The sequence below is a fragment of the Ambystoma mexicanum genome, chromosome 8 (assembly GCF_040938575.1).
Source record: "Ambystoma mexicanum isolate Mex_15411 chromosome 8, UKY_AmexF1_1, whole genome shotgun sequence".
Lineage (NCBI taxonomy): Eukaryota > Metazoa > Chordata > Amphibia > Caudata > Ambystomatidae > Ambystoma > Ambystoma mexicanum.
Genome location: NC_090929.1, coordinates 285,091,876 through 285,119,071, shown reverse-complemented (window position 1 = coordinate 285,119,071; position 27,196 = coordinate 285,091,876). Strand labels below are relative to the sequence as shown.

The following is a 27,196-nucleotide window of genomic DNA, read 5'->3' as shown; positions in this document are numbered from 1 at the left end:
TAGCATCACAATAGGAAATATTTATTCATAAACATTTAAAATGCATCCAAACAAAGAATACTGTGACAATAAATACGTTACATATGGTATTTGTGCATAGAACAGGAATGGAACAGGCAGTATTGACATGCAATTTCATTAGTCTATGGTTTTACTAGAATGTCATTTTACAAAAGATCACTGAGAAATGCATGTTTGATTAGCGTTGAGTCTCCTGGGAACTTGCACACCTTGGGGTGCCTTACATCTAGTAATAAGCTACCAACGATATTTGTCATCTTTAAATCCATAATTAGAGTGCTGTGCTATTTAACTGAGAAACGTCAATGCACACACAGTGCTAACTAAGAAATTGACTAACGCCAGATGACACATTTTCGATGAATAAACATTCTAATACCTTTTAAAAGAAAGGGCTATCATTTATAGAAATACATTCCAAAAGGCTAACTTTTGCTAATATAGCCAAAACCTTTGTGATTCAAAGCCCAACACATATATGGGCACACAATATACATTTTCTAACAAAGTTCTTGAAAATAACTCATAATTGTTGTACTCAAGTTCCCATCAGAAATTATGGAGTGTACCAACATGTGGGAGAGGAGTCCAAGGTAATATTGCCTTGTCTACATGGATACAGCAACAATCTCAGTGTGGTGCCTGGGTCCCTCGGTTGCTGTTTCTACTGGTGCACATCAATTATGAATAGCAGCCAGGTGAGCTCAAAACCTTCTAAATCTGGCCAAAACAAAATGGAAGCTCTAGCATGCATGGACAAGCTAGGCCATCATGTCATGAGCCTCATCTTCTGGCTTTGGGGAATCAACCTATTTGCCTAAATGGGACATATGTCGGTCTTCTATACTAATATCAGGCTTGACCTTGTAACTTGCAACAGTTGAACATTGAGTTGACCTATTGCCCAACATTATATGCAATTGTAGCCTTGGATTGCCCATTATAAACCAAGGGTTGCAAGTCCCTGGGTTTATAATGGCCGTAGTTTTTATATTCTTTTAAATAACATTTTAGAATGTTTTTAGACGAGCCAAACATAAAGAAACACTTTAAATAAATTGTGGTGCTAAGAAAAGGTAAGGTCTGCACACATCTTAAGGTTAATATTTTGCTCACGTTCCTCTACTAGGGAGACTTAAATTGACAAAAAAATACTGGATGAGGGCAAATACCACATCTGCTAGTCTTACTGACATTGGAAAGGGACACTTCCTTGATCTTCGTATTGTTTCAATTATTCATGTCCCAAATCAAATGTCATTCTTTTGATTGCTAGAAGAAACATGTAATCAATCTGATATTTGCTCTGAATTCATAGGATTCAAGAGGCCAGGAAATTGTACATTATTATAGTATAACCAATGGCTAACACGTACTAAATCCTCTTGGATTGTCCAATAGACATTTAACACGTTGGATTGGTCTTCCCACATGCTGACCATCATATGTTAGACACTAACCCCACATTCATACTAAGTGGTAGCCACATGGACTATGTTCATTACACTCTACAACAAATGGCAACACAATGTTGATATCACGTTCAACTAAGGAGCAAATGCTCCAATACTCACATATGTTAGACACTAACCACACATCCATTCTACGTTGCAGCCACATGGACTATGTTCATACCACTGTACAACAAATGGCAACACAATATTGATATCACATTCAACTAAGGAGCAGACGCTCCAATACTCACATATGTTAGACACTAACCACACATTCATTCTGAGTGGTAGCCACATGGACTTTGTTCATACCACTCTACAACAAATGGCAAAACAATATTCTTGTCACATTCAATTCAGGAGCAAATTCTCCAATACTCGCTTTTCTACATTATCACAACAGACATACCTCACCATAGCAGGTTTTATAACTTGAATAAGACAAGTGATAGTTTGGAGAAAGCCGTGAAGGTTGCGTGGGTGACAAGTTCTGTGTCTGTGTATGCTTGCACCAAGGTGGTTTTAAGTCAGCAGCCTTCACTTGTGGGCGTTTGTCTCCTGGCTGCACAGCATGCATTTTCCTACGCAACCCTTTCTCCCGGGAGAATGGGATTGGAAGTAGTGGTGATGTGACTGATATGAGTTTCTGTTGCTCATGTAGAAACCCCCTGTGTGCTACTTTTGGAATTGCCCTTCACAGAAGGGACATTGATACATTACTTCATAGAAGTTAGGTAGGATGTCATTTAAGAAGGAGTTCACCAGCAGATGGAATCCATCTACTTCGAATCTTCTCCTTCCTCTTCACTCAGGCATGCAGGTACTGTTTCCCATTTTCTGAGATGCCAGAGATGGGGACTTGAAAAAGGTTTAAGTTTTGATGGATGTCCAGTGCACCCTCTTAAGACACCCCCAGGCCCGCTTCATTATAGCCAGTCTGCTTCAGACTAACAGTGGGATAATATATTATCCTACCAGGAAATGAAAAGTTATTCCCCTTGGGAGGGACTGCTCTGATGAATTGCAAAAACACTTGTTTCTTGAGGGATGTCAATGAGTCAACATTGTCACCAATAGCTATAATATACACACAAATTGGATTTCGGGGTCTCTGACAGCAACCGAGAGGTTAAGCATTAGTCCAATAGTGAAGCAGTAATTTATTTTTTGAGACCATTAGCTAACTGTGCGAGGCATCATTACCCATAGGATAACAGGCACTGGGTAGAACTACATACATGCATGTGTGTTAACAAACATTCATACAAAAACCCTTTTTAACAGTAGCTAGAGAGAACTGTTGCTCCCTGTGTGTGCTCTTCAAACCTGTCACCGTCCAGATGTTTTGGCCTCATCTTCCATCAGCCCCACCCAGCATATTTAGTAGTGAGAGGAGTCAAAAACATCAGGAGGGCGACAGGTTGGTTAACCCTATATTAGAGGGAACTAGGTGACAATCAGCTGCCCTAAGATTGGAGGCAAGTGCAAATCTAGGAGAATGTTGTGAACACCTGCAGAAATATTTTTCGTTTTTCTGCAGAGTCAGAAATTCTATAGTTATAGAGGGGGAATCTGTTGGCACTGTCAAAACATTTCAAAATATGCAAGGGATTTATAATATATGCAGATCATGTTGAAAGTATGTGGGATATTAAACCTGCATTTTGAGCCGAACAAACTTCCCGTGGATTTGGACAGTCTCTAGCTATGATGCAGAAAGAGCACACCATCGTTAAAGATTAATTATCGTGGCAACAATTGTGTAGCTACAACTGGAACTGTTTACGCTGTAGCTGGACAATAGCACTGCCTCATAATGTAATCTTGTTTTCCACATTTACAAAGTCTGACCGCTTAGCTGTGCCAGGGCTTGTTTTAAGATGGCAGTCCTCTAATCCACCGCACTCAGGAATGAATGAAAGCTAATCTTGGCTTCAGACCTCTTTTTCTTGTGTAGATTGGACCTTGAGTTGCAGCAAGGTCAATCTCGGCACCAAAAGAGGAGGTTCAATTGAAATGACATTATTTGCACCTGAAACTACTCGAATGCATTTTGATCAGGAAGGGTCCTTTCTGTTACCTGCTGCACAGCTTAGCTCATCACAGGACGATCACAGATCATGCTCATATGTGGTTATCATGGAGCTCAGGGCAGCTTTTACGCCAGACCTTTAGACTGTCAACTCGGAGGTGGGCCTTTCCAGGAGGACCCATAAGTGCAGATTTGTAGTCCATCCCCCCAATCTGTGTAATTAGATTTATTCCAAGTGAAAAGTGAAGTTATATGAAGAGTCACTGCAAACCTACACTGAACCCTTGTAAGTCTCAACTCGGATATGAGAGCTGGTTGAGTAACAATGGAGGGGTCATAGATGTTATCCAAAGGTTTTCTTTTAAAATATAGGTGCCTCCACATTCTCGCCCAAACCCCTTAGTTAAAAGGAAAAACAAGAAAAAAAGAGGCCTTTGTTGAGTAGAAAGCAGAGGTGTAACTCAGCTGAAAGCAGAAAGAATAAAACTGGAGTCTTCTTAAACTGTTCATTCTGTTAGAAGCAAGAGCAATGCTCTTGGCAGAGGCGTTGCTGGGGGGGGGGGCTGAGGGGACTATAGCCCCGGGTCTTTTGTTTGTAGCCCTGGATAGAAGCTCAGGGGTTACAACCAAAAAGCCTAGCTAGCCCCCAGTCCCGACAGTCTCAAAATTAGCATAGCCCTAGATCTCTTCCAGACCTAGCAACACCCCTGGCTCTTGGTCTCTGCGGATCTGACAGGCAGGAGGTACTGTGGTTCCTTTGTTCATGGAGCGCCTGGAGACTGCCCCTGGGTGGTAGTGCTGCGATGTATAAATCAACATAACATGACATGCCGCCATCAAATCGCAGACGTTACAGTATCTCGCTTTGTGGAAGAGAAGCCATGTTGAGCGTCAGACAGGGTGCCTAATAGGACACAATGTGGGACACCAAGGCAACCAACAGGAGGGCGGCATATGGCTGCAAACGATATGGTGCATGGTTGTACTTTCCAATTTGCAAGGAGATGGATGAATGGGTTGGTGAAAGAATACCACTTTGACTCATAGTAGGAATGCGCCAAAGAAGGTCTTATGCTCTGTTTTTATGTCCACCATTTTGAGATGACTTGCATTCACTACAAGCTGGTCTCTCTGTTCAAGGTTCACCACTGCCCCGAGGTATATGGGCTGGGACCACGGGCACTTGGAAACGACGGACTTTGTGCTGCTGATCAGCTCCTCGGGAACGTCATATCTATCACTCTTTCTGTTGATGCTGAGTTGGATAGACTTGGAGGCCTCCCGGCAGGGGTGTACATGCTTGAAGGTGACCTGGGCATAGATGTAGTAGTCTCCGGTCACTGTGATCTCCAGGAACGGCTCGCGGTAAGTCATCCCCCGACTGAAGGCCATACTCAGCTTATCTTCCCAATGGACGAAATCTTTCGAGGTTTCCTGCCACTTATCTTGCGCAACTGAGAGAAAAGAAAGACATTTGCTGTTAAATAGGGTGGTATGTATATATATATGTCTTTCACAAATTTTATATGCAGAAAGGGAAGGGAATTTGGGTGTGTGTCTATAGTAAATGAAACTAAAGAAAAGGTGAATACTGTAAAGGGTTTGTTATAGCCCTATCGCTCATGCACTTGTAGGAAAACGTTTAAGCCACTGCGACTCTTAATCTAGCACGGTCCTTTGATGCTGCCCTCCGGTGTATCAACGCTTCCAAATTCAATGTTCACCCCCTTCTCAAGTTTATTCAATCCCACGTAACTGCACAAATCAAATTAAGCCTACCATAAAAACATATAATTGCTTTGCACTTAACTCTCATAGCCATTCTAACCTAGAACTCTGCATAGCTGGGGTAACCGGGACAAGTGCTTTGCATCTCATTGCTGTCACTTTTATGCACTGAGACTGCTCTATTAATTTGACTTATATATAGGAAATAGCCATACAAGAGAGTTCTACGGCAGGCATCTGGCCGTGGCTGCCAGTCAGTTGTAAAACTAAAAACAGTTTTTTTTTAAATTGTATTTTGTAGTATGTTTTCTTCTTTTAGTATTTGCTATAGATGATATGCAACAAATTGATTTGTGACGAATCCTTTGTTGTTTATATAGTTTATGTATTGTGTGATATTGTGTTTAATATAGTGTTGGCTTCGTCTAACCACATAACACAAATACAAAGTTTAAAAAATTAAAAATATTAAAACATTGTTTTGTAGCATATACATTTATATTAACAGGAACCACAGAAATAATTCTCTTCATACACCTTAATGTGGTTTGTGTTTACCCAAATGTAATTCTGAACCACCTTCACCAAGTACAGGTGGAGCTATATAGCTCAAAAGATAAACCTCAGGTCTAGGGTTTTACACATCGTGATAAGAGACACAAGCACACCTACCTGCAGTGCATAACACAGACCCACACGATCACGTCTACACAGGAACATTTCCCTGGAGCACATTTTCCAAGTCTCGGGGTGAAAATAAAAGAGAGGCACACAGGTGTTATGCCTGTCTTAACACCCTGTGTTTACACTCTGGGGCATTATTTATTTTTTGGGGTTTTACGGGTTGGGGGCACACGGATCGGGAGTTATGTTTCCAACTACCTTTCCCCGAACGCCTCCAAAAACAAAAACAAGCAAAGAAATGACGTCTGCGTTTAACCTTGCTTTTGCATTTCGACTGGAAATGTGGAAAATGGCAACAAGGGGACGTGTTTGCAGTTACGTTCAAACACAACAGGCCCTATTTCTACAAAGTATGCCTGGCAGTGTCTGTAGACTGCTCAGCAGGGTGCAAGTGCGCGATCGTAGGACTCAATTAAAGGGTCTGAAAGCCACCCTCCTAACTATGCAGACACAATGTGTATGTTCTACAGGCACCGTTGCTGAGCAACAATGAGGACTCTGCCAAAGAACCGTGACCTCGGCCACCGTCTGCAGGCATTTGAGATACAGAGCGGGTTGCAGAAAACAAACTCACTTTGGGCTGGCGGTTGACCCACATGGGAATCGAATATATGTACATATTCATTGGAAAATCTTGTTGCAGGGACATTAACCTTAAAATGTAAGGCAAAAAACCCTGGAATTCGGCAGGCAATTCAGGCAAAGCCACCTTACCTTGCCGCCCCTTGTTGCACAGCATATGACCACAATGATGACAGACATTAGATCACTGGTGACATCACTAATTACATATTATAAGGCATCACTGATGATGCCCCCCATTCGCCTCAGGTGCTCTTTCCCTCCCTAAACCCACCCAACACTCGTCCTTTCGTCTGACACACTTTAGTTCTGATCTAGTTTTCTATCATACCCAAGGATATGCAAAAGCGTTTGACCTCTAAACGTGACCCCCAGCGCCCTAATTTCACATGGTGTCCTCTTTCACCCTGCCCACCTCTAGCCTGATGCCATTTTATCATTTTTCCTCCTTTATTCCACTTTTCTTTTTCGGCTAACCGCGGTTATACCAATTATAAACTTAGTTATCTCTCGCATTGAAAACAAACAACAAAAAAAAAAAGCAGCTTTTTTATTTCTAAAAAGCCTCGCTTATGCATTGTGGGACACATCTATAGCTATCAATATTCTAACAACTACTGGATGGAAGAACCCCACAACACTCCCAGCCTCTCTGCTGCAAAGCACCAAGACTGATAAGGTTTTAAGGAGCAGGGGGCGCCCGTTCCCTGTTGAATATTTGTTTAAACTACTGGATGGATTTACCCCAAACCAGTCAAGGAAATTAAGTCAACGCTTTGTGCCCAAATTGTTCCTCATTTGGTCCAAATCTGCCAAACGTTTTTCATGCTAAAGCTGTTCAAAATCTATACTTTGTCTCCTTGCGAAAACAAATGGGAGTAGGTTTAAAACTGTGTTTTTATCTTTTAAAATATTTTTGTTTTATTTTTCGACGAATTGTTCCCATAATTTCCAGTTACGAGGGGGGCCTTGACACTCTCTTGGTTTATAAAATGTCATCCAAATCCATCCAGCAAGTCACGTTATTAGCATCTGTGCTGCAAAGCAAGGGTACGGATCTAAAGGATTTAAGGTTCAGGGGCACCCTGTTCTCTGTGGAATATTTAAAAAACTACAGGATGGATTTACCCCAACGCAGTCAAGGGAACTAAGTCAATGCTTTTTGCCAAGATTGTTTCTCATTTGGTCCAAATCTGCCAAGTGTCTTTCATGCTACGGCTGTTCAAAAAATGCACATTTTCTCTATGGGAAAAAGTAGGCTATGTTTTCTTAATAGCCTTTTCATTTTATAATGTTTTTTTTCCAAAATGTACGGTTTGTGGGTGGGGTGGGCCTTGACAAACGTTATGTTTTGAAAACTTCATTTAAATCCATCCAGCAAGTCCAAAGTGCTTAGCAAGAGAATTTTGGAAGAAAATTGCAGCTTTTTCATTTCTGAAATGTCTCTCGGCCTCTCTGCTGCAAAGCACCATGGGAGAGGCATTACTGCTGTAATCGCTCTGCCTTGTGATTCAAGACTGATTGCAGATAATCTGGAACTGTGTGAAAGAGCGATCACGTGTACCTCACACTTAAGGAACCCCACTTCTTGCCAGAAGCAAAGTCCGACAGCAATGCCAATCCATCTGAAGGAGCTCTGCGTGCACACCTAGCAAACAACTTCTGAGTTTAGCCAATCAATGGAAGCCTCATACACCGAGGAGGTCGGAGATTTTCACTCCTCTCTGCCTGCCTACCCCTGGCATCAGTACTAGTCAGAATTTGGACGGGGCACCATTACTGGCTATGCTCTGGAACGTTCTGCCTCTGAGTATCGAAGCCGCCTATCAGAAATTGGCTCTCAAGAGATTCATTGCTTAAACACAGAGGTATGCATGTGCCGTTCTTCTTTATGACTCACATACAATTCCCTTTAGAGGTAAGAGGCCACATTGGTGGTGTAAAAGCACTTTACAAAAAGAATCCCTGACATAGCATAACAAAATGCTCATCCTATGGTTATAAAATACAAGCGCTGGTAAGATAGCTTGGTGAATTAAGAGCTGGTCTCCGACATCTGTGTTTGACTTAATCTTTCAGAGATCTATCTACTGAGTCCCAGTACATTTGGGTAATAATGCCACCTATTATTACACCACTAAAAGCTGGAGGAATTTGACAAAAAAAAGAACAAAAAAAGAATATGGTATTACAAGTGTTCTTATACAACATGCATACAAGTCCCTGATATATATTGCAATGTGGATTTGGTGCGAGTGAAAGCGACACAATTGAGGTTGGTTCAACCTCACGTTGGTGCAACCTCACCTTGGTGCAATCAGGTAAATCCATGCCACAAGGGTGCTATATTCCACGCCTGGTCCTGCCTTTAACACACCATTATCATCTGTTTCCCAAGTCTAACTAGTGTGAAATAACTCCCTGAATGTTCTTTGTTGTTAAATGGAAGGTCAGCCATGACACATGTTGGATCTAGTGTCCTGGAATTATTGGTTAAGCCAAAATGTTATCCAAAGCATTAAGCATTCTAAGCCTTCAATTGAGAAGAGCAATGGGCTACTTGAGAAGTGAAGTAGCGCCATCCCCTCCCTCTGTGGGGAAACTAAAGAAATTCTTTCTGTGCCAATGTTGCTTTCTATGTCAATGCTTCTAGGAGGATTCACTTTTTTCCATCCTGATCACCAGGCCAGATGTGCACTGTTATACTAGAATTCCCGAAACGCGGTGAGCAGAATTAATATTTGTTAACTAACACTGGACATTGAATATAAGTTATACAATGATGAAAATTGTTCTTAGCTTCTGAAATGTTTCTACATAACCTTTAGACAAATAAGACGAGAAGGTTATTTTGGACAATTGTATACTGTATTAGTTACATATTGTTTCCCATGAATTTTTGTAGGAATATTATTATATATTTATTAAAAAGCAAAAGCACACAAGTAACAGGATGTGAGTCAAAAATATATCTTTTGGTTAAACTTTATAAAAATATGGTTGTTTATTCAACATATATAGGGTGTGCAAGGGACGGGAGTGTTCCACAAGACGGTGGACATCTACTGTTTTTTTTTTACAGATGTGCACTGTGCGTCACTGGCATGGTGATTCCTAGTAGCATGATCAGGAGGGTACATGCAGGGATCTCCCTGCAGTGGAATTAGAAGATGCCAGTGGTGGGAATTGGTGACGGAAGACTAGGAGGGGAGCCATATTATATGCCCCAAGGCTGCACATGGACGGAAATTATCTATGCTACGTGAAAGGGACACTAGATCAACATGTAAACTACCAATGGCGGTGCTGTATATCGTCCCTCTGACATGTTGGTGGCTTCATGGAGCATAGCCCTGAAAAGAAAAGAGTAGTGGTTGGTCATTAGTGGGATAGTGGAGACAGCACGTGTGAAACCTGAAGAGTTAATGCATGCAGGGCAGATGCACCCAAGTCTTCAGTGCTGTATGGATTCTATGGAGTTTGTGGCAAGACACTTGTCTGTTTTATCTGTGGAATAAACCCAAGCTCTATTAATGTTAGTGCTGGGACGCCAGGTTAGCCTCTGGCATGGGGATGTGTGACAGAGATATGCATAAAGATGCCATGTGCATGATGGTCTGGGTGCAGTGTGCAGATGCTAAAATATGGGGGGTTGGTGGAGATGGTTATTTGAGTGAAGGCGTGGAGATTTGGTGTTAATGATGAGTACTGTTACTGGATTTTAGGGCGAGACCAAACTGTTTGAGTCTGCAAATACAATTCTTATTCTTTGGCAGTACAGGTGACACCATTAAAATAAATATGGTGTAGCCCACCCTACCCACCACCATCTTCCCCCCTAATTATCTTGCCATTTCGGGAGTTGACCACATTTATGAAACATGATATCAGAAACACTCTGTTATAGGAAGGTTTTTACAGCCATGACCGCAAAGCATGCCATTGCCACATGCTGTTAAAATTGTCAAGATTGGGCTTTGGTGTCCTGGCTAATTAAAGCTTACTTGGAGGTCTAGCTTGCATCTCCAAGGCACTGGATACGGTGGTTGTCTTCCAACTTTCAATCTGTCTTCAGACTTCTGTAACTGTGAAAGACCCACGGTCGGCATTCGGATGACTGTGTTTGAACACAACTACACTATTTAAAATTCATTGCTGAAGATCAGAGCAAAATTCCCCATTTGGAATCTCTCTGCACCATTCATCACCATCAGTCATACGGTTTAAAGCACAACACAAGTCTGAACTATTTGTATAATTCTGAGAGTAAACCATTCATGTACACTTTCTCCTCAACCATGGATGGCTCTCACATGTCTTTTCTGCAGAGGCCCTATTAGGCATTGCACCTGAATCAATACCCATGACTATTCTTTGACACTGTGGAGGTCCCCTCCCCCCGTCCCCCCACCCCCAGTGCATGGACGCTGCGGCGTCTCCTCCAACAGTAATCTTCATTCAAGTATGAGTGCAGCGACCTACAGTTTCCACTCGCTTCTTCATGCACACGTGGTCACGGCCCCACGCCAGACTAACTACCACACATCTCCCAGCCATACCACCCAACAGAAGCCTGGGTACCTGCCAAGAGGACAGAGGGCAATGCTTCTGGACAAAACTCTTCCCGTGCCGTACTCCATACCCTGGAATTGCCCTCTCCTTTCACCATGACTTAGCTTTACAGGAGGTGTTAAGGCACACTCTTTTTCATGGCCTACTTGTTGGCGCGGCCCTTTCAACTACTTATTCTAGCGCATCCCTCTTGTCGGTTAGTTGCCTAAGAGTGGTTCCACCCCAGTAATCTTGAGACAAATGATGAGCCTTGGGTGACACAGTTTGTGAGGGGCAACAGCCTCCAGCAGATACACCAGATCTAAGAACTGTTTGATCTATTTCTGCACTCCTGAATTGTCCTCTACCCCTCCCTCCCCGCCCTCCTCTGTGTCCTCCACCTCTTTTCTTGCAGTGCTTTGAAGGTAATGTAAGGATGCCCACCAGTCTTCATTTTAAAAAATGATGTTTATTAAAAATGCATCTAAAGCGAGAGGACAACAGCATAAGGTAAGCTTGGGCATAGGGCCCTGTGACATTTGGCGTGGTAGAAGAGTTACTGACCCAATGGCCTAGTGTGGAAATACACAAGCAAGCACTGCATTGATGCCATGCCCCTTGTCCCCGCATTGTGGGATCTGAGGGACTGATGGTGTTGCATGAATGCGAGATCTGTGTGTATGTGTGCACTGAGACCCGACGATTGAACTACCAACTGTACTAATATCCAAATGGTGATACTTCATATTTGTACAAAACGTGTGTCAACTGACATTTTAGGAGAAAGGTTTGCAAAATCGAAAGTTCCAGGACTGCTGCAACAAAAACACACAACACAAAAAATGTACTCAAATTAGATGTATCCCGCGACCCTTTGCTAAATGGAGACGAGATCGCTGCTTGGATGCTAGCTGTTTCCTACTGTTTTGTTATGCCCAAATAAAGGATGCCTTCACCAGTGAGAGAGGGAAAGGAAGGTTACAGTTGCTACTCTTGTCGGTTGGGGGCAACCCGATAAAACCAATCATTCTTAATAGAGCCTTACACATTTCTACGTGCATACATTGCATTTCCCGTTTTCTGGGGTGCCAGAGAAAGGGGAGCTTTAGCAAGGTTTAAGTGGTTGGAGCCTGTTCAGCACATTCACTGAAGGCCTCCCCTAGGCTCCCTTCATTATAGCACGTCTGCTACAGTCCAACCGTGGGATTCATGTATGCACCCATTTAACTTGGTACTCCTTTTCCTTACTGGGATGGATAAAGGGCTGAATCCACACCTCCAGCATGAGACAAGGAATTTGCAATCTGCAAATAGCAAACTGATATCATCTAGCGAACGGAGGATAGCACAGGGGCAACGTGCTCGAGACCACGCAGAGCAACAGAGGTTCGAATCCCGAATCCGCACTTAGAAACTGAACTCGGGTATTAAACGTGTTATAAAAAAACACTAATAAATCAGAAACTGAGCTTTCGTATAGACAACTTAGTAACTCAAGGCCAATCACTGGAAAAATGCAACACTGGAACAAGTCTGGGGATGCTTGTGTTCCAATGCACAGGGTGCTCTAGCACCACCTATACGCTGAAACTAGTGCATTACATACAGTACAGCTAGGGAGAAATGGCATAGGAGGAAGGATGCAAAGCTTTTAGGTGGTGGTGTTTGGTTATTTGCACACTCATTGACTGTCCATGGTCATGTTAATCCCTATTTCCATCCACCCACTTCCTGCCCCTCCGCTCCCAAAACACATCCTCCTAGGATCTATTTGAGCTAGGTTTATCAAGCCTTATGAGCTAACGTTGAGCTCAAAGTGGCTGCCACGTTTTAAAGCAGTATTCTGAAAGCTAATAACTTAATTGGAGCTGCAAAGGCACTACTGGGGTAATAAAAATGTCTTAACCAGGTCTGCCTTCAGCCCCTCGATTTATAAGCACTATGCTTGTCATTCACTTAAATCCTGTTAAAACCAAGCATTGGCAAAGCCAACGGTTTTGGCTTGTGTAAAGGTATTAGGCATTTGCCGGTGTACTGCTATTCAATGCCCAGGTACTCGCACCATTTTGCAGCTGCTACCATCAATGGTCAGTTATTACCACTATGGCAGTGCCTGGAAAATGCCTTTCCCAGGCCTACACAACATTCAAAACTGTCGACATTGTCAATGCTTGTTATTAATGGACTACTTAAGGGTCCTCATAACGACCATCTCATTGAAAATACAGTCTTACTAATAGATGTTGTTAAAACAAATGCTTCCTTTAAATCGGGAGTGCGCTTTGGGGACACCAGTGCTGATTGTGTCCAATACTCAAATTAACACCGAGCGGTTGACATTAGTTTGGATTCCACATGAGTTCAGACCAAATATAGGACTGGGCAAAGGGACACAGTTCTGAATTTTGCTCCAATTAAGTACTGCTTGACAATTTGTAGAAACTCTCAAAATCTCCACTCCTGTGTGTTTACTTAGGAACAAAAAAAAATACCCTGACAGAAGTCTTTTTTTAAATGGATGTCGTAAGAAGGCAGTGTTTTTTGATGACTTGTGGGGATTTTCTGCGAACACAGCCTAGGGTAGTAAAGAGGACTTGCCATGATGCCCTGGAGTTGACGACGCATAACGTACACGTTGATGCAAGCTGCAAGAGGCCGCATTCCTCATGATGCACGTGTGTTGAGGTGGGAGTGGTGCAGGGTGGATGCTTGCTTAGGGATGGGGGGGGTAGAGCAGGCCACTTATAATCACATTGTGGAGTATTACAGCAGACCATCGGACGATCAACCCACAGTGATCCCAATGGCACGCGAACACTTAGCTGATAAGAACATCTGAATACATTGTTGATATGAACTTCGGTAGGTCCTCAGATAGTCATGCATATTTAAGTTGGTACCTGTCAGATGAGCTCTGGGCTTCACTGCACTGTGCTGATGATCTGCAATAAGAATTAGGGAAATTAAATGATATAAGGGAATGCCAGAAACTATGCATCATTCAACACAATTAAATTATAATTTGAAGAGTACTAGGTAGCACTGCAGACATTGAAACACTAATTATCAGGGGGGTTTGGAACTCCTTTAAAAGGGTGTAGTGCCAAAATGGAGTCATTTTGTCATGGCTCCTAACCCTGTCATTAATTTTCTAGGTTAAACACAAAAAGGCAAGCTCCCACAAGAACGGCCCTGGATTATAGAGGCCAGGCCGTGCCCTAATAAAATAGAGTAGATGCAAGGGTTTCACCCTGTTTCTTGATTACTAAAAGGGCATGTCGTGACCCACAATTAAACTACTGGCAGCCTCCATGTCACAGTGGGTAGAGGGCCAGGGCAGACACGTGGGAGGCCCAGTGCTCTTAGAGATGCAGGGAGGTGGTTCCCAGACCTATTTGTGTCCCACTCTGAACTTGGGGAGGTGTGTAATACAGCATCGTAACAGGCTATACTGAGGCAATATGACCAGAGGCGGTGGGATGACCCTATCTGTAATGGACCGCCACCCAATTTAAGGGCCCGAGCAAAACAAGGGTCCCTTAACGAGGGCAGCAGTGCAATTTCTGGGAGGGCCAGCACGCTGCGAGGGAACGTCGCCATTAGCACCCGTGTGGTTACCTACACGGGTGCTAATGGAGTCTTAAAAAAAAGACTAAAAAATAGCTTTATCCTGTAGCTCGGCTCCGTGTAGTGCTGCTTGTCAGTTAAGTCCATTTTCAATGTTGATGACTCTGACGTCTCAATATGAAAACGGACTTCACTGGCAAGCAGCACGGTCCCGGTCCACGTTTTTTTTTTTTTAAAGTCACCATTTGCACCTGTGTAGAAAAGTACACAGGTGTTAAGTGGTCGAGGTGGAGCAGGGAAAGGAAGGGGGCGCTGGCTGCCCAGGCAGCTCGGAACGCAGGTTGTACCATACAGTACAGCCCACGTTCCCAGCCTTCCGATTGGACAGCGCCCTCCACCCACGGTGCTAATGGTCTGTATATGCACTCCCCTGAGGCAAATGCATATAGCAAAGGGAAGAGGCCAAACAATGTCTTATATAGGTTTAATGGGCTACAATGCAACCAGAACTTTTCACTCATTGAGAGCAGAATGTTCTGATTTAATCTAGGAGGGACAAGAGAATTAGCCTTGGACATTTCAGAGAAATTACTTCTACCATCAGTATTAGGCCATGAAAACAAGTGGTGGATATATGCCTGATAGAAAAGGTATGGGAAGAGATGGGGAGCTGTTAAGAAGGACCTATATTTCAGAGAATTAGAAGGAAAACAAAGAATTAGAGAGCCACTAGGAGGACAGAACACTTGAAAGAAGGTCGTATGAATTAAAATAGAACTTACGGGCAGCTACTTGTGGCAAACTTCGATTCTCAATCTGTAAAATGGAAAGAGACATATGAATTGCAGGAGATGAGAATTTACAGTAAAATCCCAATTAGCACTGGTAACCTAACACAAAGTACGGGAGCCGCCCTGCTGAGCCCTCCCCCTTCTCAAGCTCAGCAACAAAGCATAGGGGCTGCACCACACTCCTGGCCGGCCTAGAATGTGCATGATGGTCATGCTGCTGCAGGGGCATGCTGCACACAGCACTAGGTGAAAGATATAAGTATTTTAATCAAACCTTAAATCTTTCACTTAGCGTAGAAACATGGGGGCTGTACGTAGCTCTGGGCAACCAGATGTACTGGCCGTCTCTATGCATGGCCAGTAATATAACACACAGTAATAATACCATAAGAAAACATCTTCATGCTGGTTCTAACAGTCTATGCCAGTCTCCTCATGTACGAATATTCTTAGTTCTCTCGTTGGCTCTGCCCTTTATGTCAGTAAAAACTCCTGCCTTGGGAAGAAATGTTATTGCTGGCTGTACAAATGCTTGCCCAATTCTTACACAACCATGTAGTGACTTTGCCCATAGGACCAGTAAAACATTCAATGACACCATAAGGAAACATTTACTTGTTTGCTGCACACACGCCCCCTCTCTCCCTATGTAAGAACATCCATTATATTGGCTTTGCCCCTCGTTTAAGTAAAAAAATGTCATGCCACAGAAAATGTCCTGCCTGCCCCCTTCAGCTATAAACTGCCCACCCCAAACAATCCTCCATGTAATAACATTCATCAAGTTGGCTTTGCCCAAAAATGCCAGTGCAACATATAAGGAAAGATCCATACTCCATCGCCCCTTGCCAGGTTCCCAACCTTGCACACACACGTTCATACTCATTCGCACACCGTTCACTCATGCAGCGGAGTCTGGTGCATTTTTCATTTGGAGAGGTGTAAAATGTTCTCACAAATATGCCAAAGTGACCAAGTGTAGCAAGGGAGCATAAACCAACCAAAGGGTATTTCCTTGTGATAATGACCCTTCCATAAATTGCGTAGAACGGATGATGACGTTGGGCTTGCGTGGTCCAGACTCGTGAGTGCGGGGCTGTCTGGAGCGTGCGTGACAGACTAGATCGCGCAGAGCGAACTGGAATGCATGAGTGCATGGCGAGGACCGGAATGTTGGGAACAGACTGGGTGCATGGAGTGTATTTGTGCATGGAACGGATGTTGTGAAGTACAAAGGATAGTTGGAATGTTGAAAACGTTTGAATGATCACATAACCCACCATGCGCTTACTCTCTCCTTTACACCACCACTCAACTGGAACACAGAGATACTATGACAACATTCGGTATAACTGTTCTCATACCTACAACCGCCACATACTCCAGATCACTCTATGTAAACACTGCTGGTTTCACACCCCCAGCCAAGCGTATTCCTCAGGCCTAATGCAGCCACATCCGGTCTGGATAAATCCTGCCAGAACGAACCCATATTCCTGACCCCTCAATCACCACACCTATCGCTAAGAAGCAGCTATTACACGCTCAAGCTGCACACGTACCTGGTGCTCACATGCACCTTTGACTCTCCATACTCCCTCTACTGATCTGAACTTCGGTTCCCAAGGGCGTTCAACCTACCAGCGCCTTCAGACCATACCAATGGTATATAAGGCGCTATATAAATGCAAAATAACATAACATAACATAAATGATAGTCCTCCACTTCGCCTCAAGCCAAAACTAAGAGGCGGGTGATTAGCCAGTGATAATGACCCCTTCCGTCAACACGACTTAATTACATGTGGCACTGTTTTACTGTATTTCATACAGTACAACAGATTATGAAAAAACAACTCAAAGCATATTTAGATGGACGCAATTGAACATGAAAACTCTAAAAAGGTATATTAAAGAAACAATTCTTGCACCAGAATAAAAGTGTATGACACTTTGACCCCATTTAGGGCCTCATCACGACCTTGGCGGTAATGCCGGCGGTATTAGCGCGGGGGCTATTAGCGCGACCGCCATAGCCCCCGGCGCTAATAGCGCGGGATCACGAGTTGGGCGGACTTGGAAGTCCCCATTCCCCATTGAGCCCATTCGGGAATGCCCCATTCCCCATTGGACTCAATGGGGAAATTTCACACTCATACCGCCGGCGGATATCCCGCCGGCGGTATGAGCGCGAATTCTCAACGGATTTCACTTCAGCTCAGAGCTGGGTTGAAATCCGCCGAGGCCCTGATTCGGCGAACCCTTAAATCCGGCGGTAATAGCGCTACCGCCGGATTTAAGGGTTACCGCCGAGGTCGTGATGAGGCCCTTAATATGAAGCTGAAACGTAGAGAAGAGACAGTGTAATAGAAGACAAATACATGCCCAATTATTGGGCACATCAAATTAAAAGGGGAACCATCGAGGGGACAGAAACTTTGCCCCCGTGCAAATGCAAAGTTTGCACAGTATTTGCACTAGGGCAAAGTTTGCCCTATTTTTTAAAACAATGGGACACATTAGAAAACTATTGCACCTCGGCAAGTGCAATTGGGCAGGCTATAAACACCACGCCAAAATTTCCCCTCGGGCAAAAAAGGTACATTTTCACTGCATTATTGCAACAGGGCAAAGTTTGCCCTAGTGCTAATACGGAATGGTATTAGCACTAGGGTTTGCCCTGGTAATAAAATGTATTGAAAATGTATCTTTTTTGCACTTGTCCAGTTTTGCCCTGGTTCTTGTACCATGCCAAACTGCACTTGTCATGGTGCAATGGTTTTCTAATGTGTCCCATTGTTTTAAAAAATAGGGCAAACTTTGCCCTTGCACTAATACTGTGCAAACTTTGCAATTGCACCGGGGCAAAGTTTCTGTAATCTGGCCCCAAAAATGCAAGGAAAGACTGTGTGCAGTTGCAGGTGGTAAAAACGATCTGTATGCACCCACCTCCAAAATCACATTATACAACAGTAAGAATAGGTTATAAGCGCTGAACGCAAACGGGATCTCGCGAAATAAATTCTTCCCCCAGGTTCATAGCACGTAATACCGAAAAAAGATACTTCCAATCCACACGATCAAACGCCTTTTCCGCATCTAAAGAAAAAACGGCCACATCATCATCCAAATCCTGTGCATTCGTCATCAGCAGTAACAAGTTTCTAATATTACTAGATGTCCTTCGACCAAGAACGAAACCTGATTGGTCAGTGTGCACCAGTTTCACAAGCAAAGTCTGCAAGGTTGCCCTGCTTTATGCTTGTCCAACGGCCACTGTCAGGACTAATGGACAATCGTCAGATTCTTTTGTTCTACAGAGGGGTACGAGACAGGGATGCCCTTTGTCCCCTCTGATCTTTGTTTTGGCAATGGAACCATTGGCGATAACCTTGAGGTGTGATGTGCAAATACAGGGATTGAACTTTCATGGTGCCGATCAGAAATTGTGGTTTTATGCAGATGATCTGCTATTATTATTGCGGAATTTGACAGTGTCCCTTCCGGCCTTATTAGGTGTTTTGGATAGATTTTATGCGGTGGCAGGATTTAAGGTCAATTGGTCCAAATCCGAGGTGTTGCCGATTTCGGGATACTGTGATAAGAATTTGATTACTGGACTTGGGTTTCAATGGTGTGAAAGGAAACTAAAATATCTGGGTATATGGCTGACACCGCTGGTAGATGAGATGGTTGTGGTGAACATGAGTGAGGTGTGTAGCGACTTGAAAATGAGCCTTTTGCGATGGTCGTTACTTCGTTTGTCTCTTTGGGGCAAGGTGAACGCTCTTAAGATGAATGCGGCTCCGAAAATTAATTACATTTTGGGTATGCTCCCGGTTAAAATTGGTCAACACTATTGGAGGAAAATGGATGGTTTATTGCAGTCATTTTTGTGGGATAACAAACCACCACGGCTCAAGTTGTGGAAACTTCAATTACCTGTGGAAAAAGGAGGACTGGGAGTTCCGAACTTTAAGGCCTATCACTTAGCGTTTTCAAGTCACTTCATTGTACCCTTTTTGGTTGACGCACCCGATAAATGGGCAATTGCTGAGGCGAGTTTGCTGGGCCCGCTTCCTCCTAGGGCAATTCTCACAGCTACGAACACATTGTGTAAGAAATCGCCTTTGACAGTTTTTCTGAGAGAAACATGGAGACATATACATGAATTGCTTGGATCTGTTGCTATGAAGACCACTCATGCATCCATCTGGTTGAATCCGTTGATTGCTGTTGGAGGTAGGTCTTTATTCTGGCCGGATTGGTTTTTGAGTGGGATTTACTGGATTGACGATGTCTTTGTGGACGGTGAGTGGATAGGTGAAAGAGAATTACAGGCGAGCTTTAACATTGACAATTTTCGAACTACTGATTTCAGAAAATTGAGGAGATGTATAGGTGATGTGGTGGAACAAGGGGGTGCAATGGTGAATCTCTTTCTTAAAGAGAGGGAGCCAGGTGGTTGTTCAATTGCTAGCAGGATTTACAATAATATTGTGTTTTCTTATGAGGAGAACTCTGGATTGAGGGATGAGTGGGGGAGGAGATTGGAATGTGAGATTTCGCCTGAGATGTGGTCTGAAATGTGTGCGAACGTTAGGCTTTGTGCTATTAATTTGGAGGAACGGTCGAGACAAGTAAAGATACTCAATAGAGTGTTTTGGTCTCCAGAACGAATGTTCAAGAGAGGGATGATTGATTCGGATGATTGCTGGTGTTGTGGAAATGGATTGGGAAGCTTGGAACATCTGCTTTGGGAGTGTGTGCGTGTGCGGGGATTTTGGCATGATGTTTGTTGTATTTGTTTGCGTGTTTTGAATTTGGATGTTGAGTTGGATTTCATGACGATGATTTTGGGGGGAGGTGAATTGCTAGAAGATCTTTCTGTTTCAAGGAAAAAATTTCTGCTCCGTGGTGCTGGTTTGGGCAAGAAACTAGTTCTGAGGGGCTGGAAAACACGGATTGCACCTAATGTGGAAGACTGGATTGAGGGAATGTCAGGGCTTGCAACCATGGAGAGGGTGATTTATAAGCGACAAGGGAGGTTGAGATTACATGAAAAGATCTGGGATGATTTTATAAGTTTGTATTAGTTCTTTGATGGTTATTTACATATTGTATTCTATGTGTACTTAATTGCTTTGTTTTAATTATATTAATTGATTTGCTTGTTTTTCTTTCTGTAAATCTTATAAATAAATAAATTAAAAAAAAAAAAAAAAAGCAAATGGGATCTCGCATGATTGATGGGTGACGGAAGTGAGCAATACACAAAACCAACACTGAAAGAATGCAAATGAAAGGCAAACCCCGGAGACGCTGGACCTCTTCATGGTTAGATGAATGGGGAAAGAATTAAGGTAGTTCAGAGACAACATTAAACCAATTAGCACATTCATGACAGACACTGGTAGCCAGCCTCCCTGGGGCAGGAGTGTGGGCTGGGGTATGCTTTTTGCGGGATGGTGGCGTGGCTAAAAGGAGACATCAGGCGAGCTAGAGAGGCCCCTAAAATAACCCAATACATCTATAACAACAAGTTGTTCGCTATAGTCCTGCAACTGCATGACCACAGACCTACATCAGAGCAGGGGGCAAGGGGGCAATGCAACTGTAGCCACCGAGAGGGGCATGCAACTAAAAACACGTTTTACCCAGATGTTTACGCAATTCAGTTGCCGACTGTACTCCCCAAATTAGACTGCGTGCATGACCATTGCAGCAGCAGATAAGACATGATTGCCTTTTAAGCCTTGTGCACGGACTGAACTTCTGTTAATGCAGTCTCGGAGCACAATCAGGGGTCTAGCTGCAATGACGAAGTCCTTAAATTTGAGTCACTCTCTCCAAAGCAGAACGCTTCAAGGTAGCACAGCAGGTTAAGTGACTGTTGCTGAGAGATTATATGTTGAAATCAACCTATAAATCCTTTTTTTTTCAAATTCCCTTCTATTAAATGTGCTTTAAAATGTACCGTTTACGCCTGGGAAAGGATCGAGCTTGGTGGCTTGTGCATATTCACGGTGGGACTGGGAGGGATGTTGCCACCATAGTCAAAATCATAAGTAGGCGCACATACTCTTGTGCCCCCCTCTATCCTCCTAACTGTACGCTTATAATTGGCTAGCCTCCTAATTGCATCCAAATGATTGCCTCCTATATCTGTATTGGCTTAGCAAGAGCCAACACACAGCAGCCAGGTTGTCACTATATAGAACCCAAAGCATGCATCCATTTTATCTATTCTATTTCTGTTTATTCTCCATTCTGTGGTTCTCTGAAATCTCATCTGCTCCAACATCCTTGAGTGATTGTTTCCTAGATTGTATTGTTTATTCATGTTTATTGAACTGATCTGTATTCTATGTACAGCGCTTTGGTTTAAGGCGCTTAATAAAACAAAAATAAAATAAAAAATACAAATACAATTTAGAAGGAGGAAAGCAAACATAAAGTAGCAAAAGCAGAATACGTAGATTCTTGCAAGCGCAGTCACGCCAAAGAACGAAGGTTTTGACAAGAGTCGGGCTGTTATGCTACAGGACCATGTTGGAAAAGAGCCTACATGCGCGCACGGTCCCGCTGAGTTACATTGCGAAGAAAGAACGCGACTGCAGGCCTCTCCCTTGCCCTTGAAGTTGGCAGGAATGCGGGTGACGACTCCGCCCACACACGGCGAGCCCAAGGATGCAATCTTACACCAAGGCAGTGTGCTCTTGGCACGGTTCCGAGGCTCCCCGAATGTCATCATTCTACCATGATTACACATTGGGCGGCTACGTCACAAGCCTGGAGGAAGTTACTCCAGTGCACGCTGCATGCATTCGTTGCAGTATCGCCACACACGCGCCATACTTGACTTGCAAAAACTCAGGAGAAAGGCCAGAAAGGTTCCCCGAACCTCCCCACACAATGTGCTATCCAGTAGAGCCCGAGGAGCGCCACCATTACCCACAGACTCCCTACCATGTACTATCCAGCAGAGTCAGCGGGGTACCCCCATGAACCCTCAGGCACCATACCTTGTGCTGTCCACTAGAGGGGCACCCCCATGAACCCTCAGGCTCCATGCCAAATGCTAATCACCAGAGCCAGAGGAGCACCCCCATGAACCCTCAGGCTCCCTAACATGTGCTATCCAGCAGAGTCAGCGGGGTACCCCCATGAACCCTCAGGCACCATACCTTGTGCTGTCCACTAGAGGGGCACCCCCATGAACCTTCAGGCTCCATGCCAAATGCTAATCACCAGAGCCAGAGGAGCACCCCCATGAACCCTCAGGCTCCCTAACATGTGCTATCCAGCAGAGCCGGAGGAGCGCCAACATTACCCTCAGGCTCCCTAACATGTGCTATTCAGCAGAGCCGGAGGAGCGCCAACATTACCCTCAGGCTCCCTAACATGTGCTATCCAGCAGAGCCGGAGGAGCGCCAACATTACCCTCAGGCTCCCTAACATGTGCTATCCAGCAGAGCCGGAGGAGCGCCAACATTACCCACAGACTCCATATCATGTGCTATCCAGCAGAGTCAGAGGGGCACCCCCATGAACCCTCAGGCTCCATGCCAAATGCTCATCACCAGAGCCAGAGGAGCACCCCCATGAACCCTCAGGCTCCCTAACATGTGCTATCCAGCAGAGTCAGAGGAGCACCCCCATGAACCCTCAGGTACCATACCTTGTGCTGTCCACTAGAGGGGCACCCCCATGAACCCTCAGGCTCCATGCCAAATGCTAATCACCAGAGCCAGAGGAGCACCCCCATGAACCCTCAGGCTCCCTAACATGTGCTATCCGGCAGAGCCGGAGGAGCGCCAACATTACCCACAGACTCCATATCATGTGCTATCCAGCAGAGTCAGAGGGGCACCGCCATGAACCCTCAGGCACCATGCCAAATGCTCATCACCAGAGCCAGAGGAGCACCCCCATGAACCCTCAGGCTCCCTAACATGTGCTATCCAGCAGAGTCAGAGGAGCACCCCCATGAACCCTCAGGCTCCCTAACATGTGCTATCCAGCAGAGCCGGAGGAGTGCCAACATTACCCTCAGGCTCCCTAGCATGTGCTATCCAGCAGAGTCAGAGGAGCACCCCCATGAACCCTCAGGCTCCCTAACATGTGCTATCCAGCAGAGCCGGAGGAGTGCCAACATTACCCTCAGGCTCCCTAGCATGTGCTATCCAGCACAGTCAGATGGGTACCCCCATGAAGCTTCAGGCTCCCTAACATGTGCTATCCAGCAGAGCCGGAGGAGTGCCAACATTACCCTCAGGCTCCCTAGCATGTGCTATCCAGCACAGTCAGAGGGGTACCCCCATGAAGCTTCAGGCTCCATGCCAGATGATAATCGCCAGAGGAGCACCACCATGAGGCATCAGACTCCCTAACATGTGCTATCCAGCAGAGCCGGAGGGGCGCCAACAATACCCACAGACTCCATATCATGTGCTATCCAACAGCGCAGGATTAGCACTCCGTGAACCCTCAGGCTCCATGTCATGTGGTATGCCCAGAGCAGCATTTGCAATTAAAGACTGCAGGTGCATCAGTAAGGTTCGGACAGATTCCAAGTGCTCAGGGGACTACACACTAGCGTCTCTTCTTTCCCCCGCCCCTCTCCCATGCCCCCAAATCCCTTGCTTTGGTCGCTGGTGTGGCGGCAGATCAAGGCAACACACCAGTGCGAGTCTATTGTGCACCTGTCACCTCTATACTCATATCCACCCTAATAGCAAGATCCTGGCTATGTAGCACGTTCACATAACGGGTGTTATTACGGAGAGCAATGCATATCAGAAAGGAGCGCTTAACGCGTGCGCTATCTACCGACACCTTGGACGAAGCCTACTGTAGATGCAATGCAACTTCTCGGACATCGCGTTGCACGGCTAGGTTAAAACATCTGCTCTGTCTGCAGCGCCCCCGCAAGAAGTGAATTCTTACCAGAATAGAAGTGTCGCCTTCCTCTGCGCCTTTGCCATTTCCCATGAAGAGGAAGGCGGTGGGCACTCCCAGGACGCAGGTGCACAGGAGGCAGCATGCCACCACCAGCAGCGACTTCTTCCAAGCCTTTGGAGGCACGCGTTCCCCGACCTCGGCATCAAAGTCCACGACCTGAACGAGCCCAATCTCTTCCGCCTGCAGCATCTCGGCTCCGCCTGTCATGCCTGCGCCTTGCTCTTGCTGCGAGGGGAGGGAGGGGGGGCACGCACCTTCCTCTCCTCCGCAAGACAGGTATCACTGGTGCCTCCCCGTACCGAGCGACCCCTATATGAATGCCCATTGGGCGTGGGAGGGCTTGCGTGTACAAGCGCCCGCCCTGCTGCCACCACACAATGCACGGTTCGAGAGGGAGTGAGCCGCCCACAATCGAAACTTGCCCATGCCACTTCGATATCGCCGTGGCTTTCTGTTCTCCGAGCCTTCTGCGCATGACAGCGCTTCTGCTTCCCTAATAATTTTGGAAAGTCCAACGAGGAAGAGCAGGTACAAATTGAAAGAGGCTGGTCCTTCCATTGGCGAGACAGGAGCATGACAGCGGAGCCTACGTCATCGAACGTGTACTCAAAGCAACCCTCGAGATAATGAGATGTGCTGTTTACTTTTTTTTTTTTAATGCACTGCCCCCACGTCAATAGGATCACCTGGACTAGAGTGCCACATCCGGCGAGGAGGTTATCCGTGTGTGCCAAACTGTCAAGGCACAGGGCACATAACTGTACAATTCAAAGCGACATAAAAAAGCTACCTTTTTATAAAGGCAGGTCATGCAGAAAGGGAGGGGGTGTTATACGGGTGGACACATGGACTTAACATTGTGCACAGAAGCAAGGTGAACGCTTGACAAACGCAATCTGTATCCAAGCGAATCTACTTCACAACGTGTTTAGTGATCCTAGAAGAATGCAATAACGCAAACCTGAAAATGTCTTCTTTTTGCAATTTGCACTACTTTACCTGTATCACCCACACCACAAAGTACTAGTTATAAAAAACGGATATAGTATCAGTTTGTTTAAGTATTCTAGGCATGAGAAAGTTGACCAAAAATCATGGGTGAGCCTCTTTTGGGTTTATAGTCTGTTTATTTGACACATTCTGGTTTGTTTTTATTACGGATACCAATTTGCAACTCTGTCAAATGATGACCATAAGCAGGTTAATTTATCACATCGTTGTTTTGGGGGTTTGGAGGAGGGATGTTTATACTTCTTTAAAATACAGTAGTGAGATCCACATAAGATTGTGTAGACTCACATCATTCAGTTTAATGGCACTTGAAGACTTCCATTGGTGATGGAGGAAATAAAGCAAGAGCTATTCCTCTTTTGCAAAATATAATTCTATAAGCAATACAAAAATGTCATGTTGGTTTTACAATGTGATTTGTTTATTTCCAAGTTGGACCTACCAAAGAGGGTATTCCTTTAGCTCTTGAAAGTCAAACATTCACGTGCTATCGCATCTTGCTGCATGACAAGGACCGTGACATAAGATGGTCAAGCGCCCAAATTGCAGAATCAGACCAGATTCTGAACACCTTTATTGGTGTACATTATGAGAGGGACTAGCACATCGCCTTGCTGTTGCCAATAAAATGTGCACCCCATCCACAAAGGGCATCATAGGTGCACAAATGCAGATGTGCCATTACCACACCGTTGCAAAATAACGCAAGGCAGGATGTAATTTCGGTGCATTTTAAAGCACTTGCCACACTACGAAACAGGCTGCACATTCCACTTTGAGTATCTTGCATCTTTTAAGAGTTACAGTGGTGGCATTTTCTTGTCTTTACTAACTTTTCCCTGAGTACTTATATGAAGCCAATCTGTTTTTAAGTTGTTTTGAACATGCTGTACAGTGAGGAAAAGCCAGTACATTGCAATGTGTCATGTTGCCATGAATTAACCGTGTTGCACAGATGTTTGATGATTGATGTATTGTGTTTGTTTTTATGGAGTGGGACGGGAGAGTGTTAGTCTTTATTTATGGATGGATGGACTGTTGGGGACGGGTGTATTTGATTGTGTGCCTGAAGGATGGATGGATGCACTGATGAGTGTGATTGTTTAGATGAATGTTGTGTGTCATTGTGTGAATGGATGTGATTCGGTGGATGCGTTGGTGTATTTATGTGGATGGGCAAAAAGATGTCTTGGTGTAATTGTATGGATGGATGAGTAAGTGTGATATGATGGATGGATGGATGGATGGATGGATGGATGAATGCCATTGGGTGTGATTAGGTCGGTCGGGGCATCAGTGCACCTAGATGTGTGCTTGTGTGATGTGTGTGAATATATTGTTGATGTACATGATTGTGTTGATTGGGCGATGGATGAAACAGGAAGGATTGCTGGTGAGTGACCACCAGGATCTGGTCATCTTGCCAGCGGAAGGTGCGCCCAAAGTACCTGTGTGGTCTAGTCATCAGCTGGCTATTTTCCCAAACTGTTCAAGTGTCCTTACACAAATCCACAACCCTCTAGTATACATTCTGAATCCAGTTCTGAATTTTACAGAGCCAGAGTGTTGGATTGTGGTCCATACCTTTGTGAAACATCTTCTTGTGCAGGGGATGTGCCTGATTCTTGTTTCATTCTTTCATGCCGTGCAGTGCACAGCACTCCTGGTACTTCTCAGTAGGCTTCCCAGATAAAGTCCAGAACTAAACTCCAGAACATAATCCGGTTCAGTCTTTGAAGTGCTGCCTTTCCTAAAACCATGAGAAGACTACGATCAGGAGGTGGAGCCTTAAGCTTTCAGCTGGGTCAACT

General features: G+C 44.6%; 1 protein-coding gene across 1 annotated transcript; it reads right to left on the bottom strand.

Moving 5' to 3' along the window:
* On the bottom strand, nt 1-24,832 carry TNFSF15 (TNF superfamily member 15). Its single transcript, XM_069609676.1, has 4 exons — nt 24,360-24,832; nt 15,402-15,435; nt 13,953-13,994; nt 1-4,961 (listed from the first exon to the last, which is right to left on the bottom strand). The coding sequence occupies exons 1-4, from the start codon at nt 24,579-24,581 to the stop codon at nt 4,549-4,551; spliced, it is 711 nt and encodes a 236-aa protein (XP_069465777.1). The 5' UTR covers nt 24,582-24,832; the 3' UTR covers nt 1-4,548.
* Between the last annotated feature and the right edge of the window lie 2,364 nt (nt 24,833-27,196).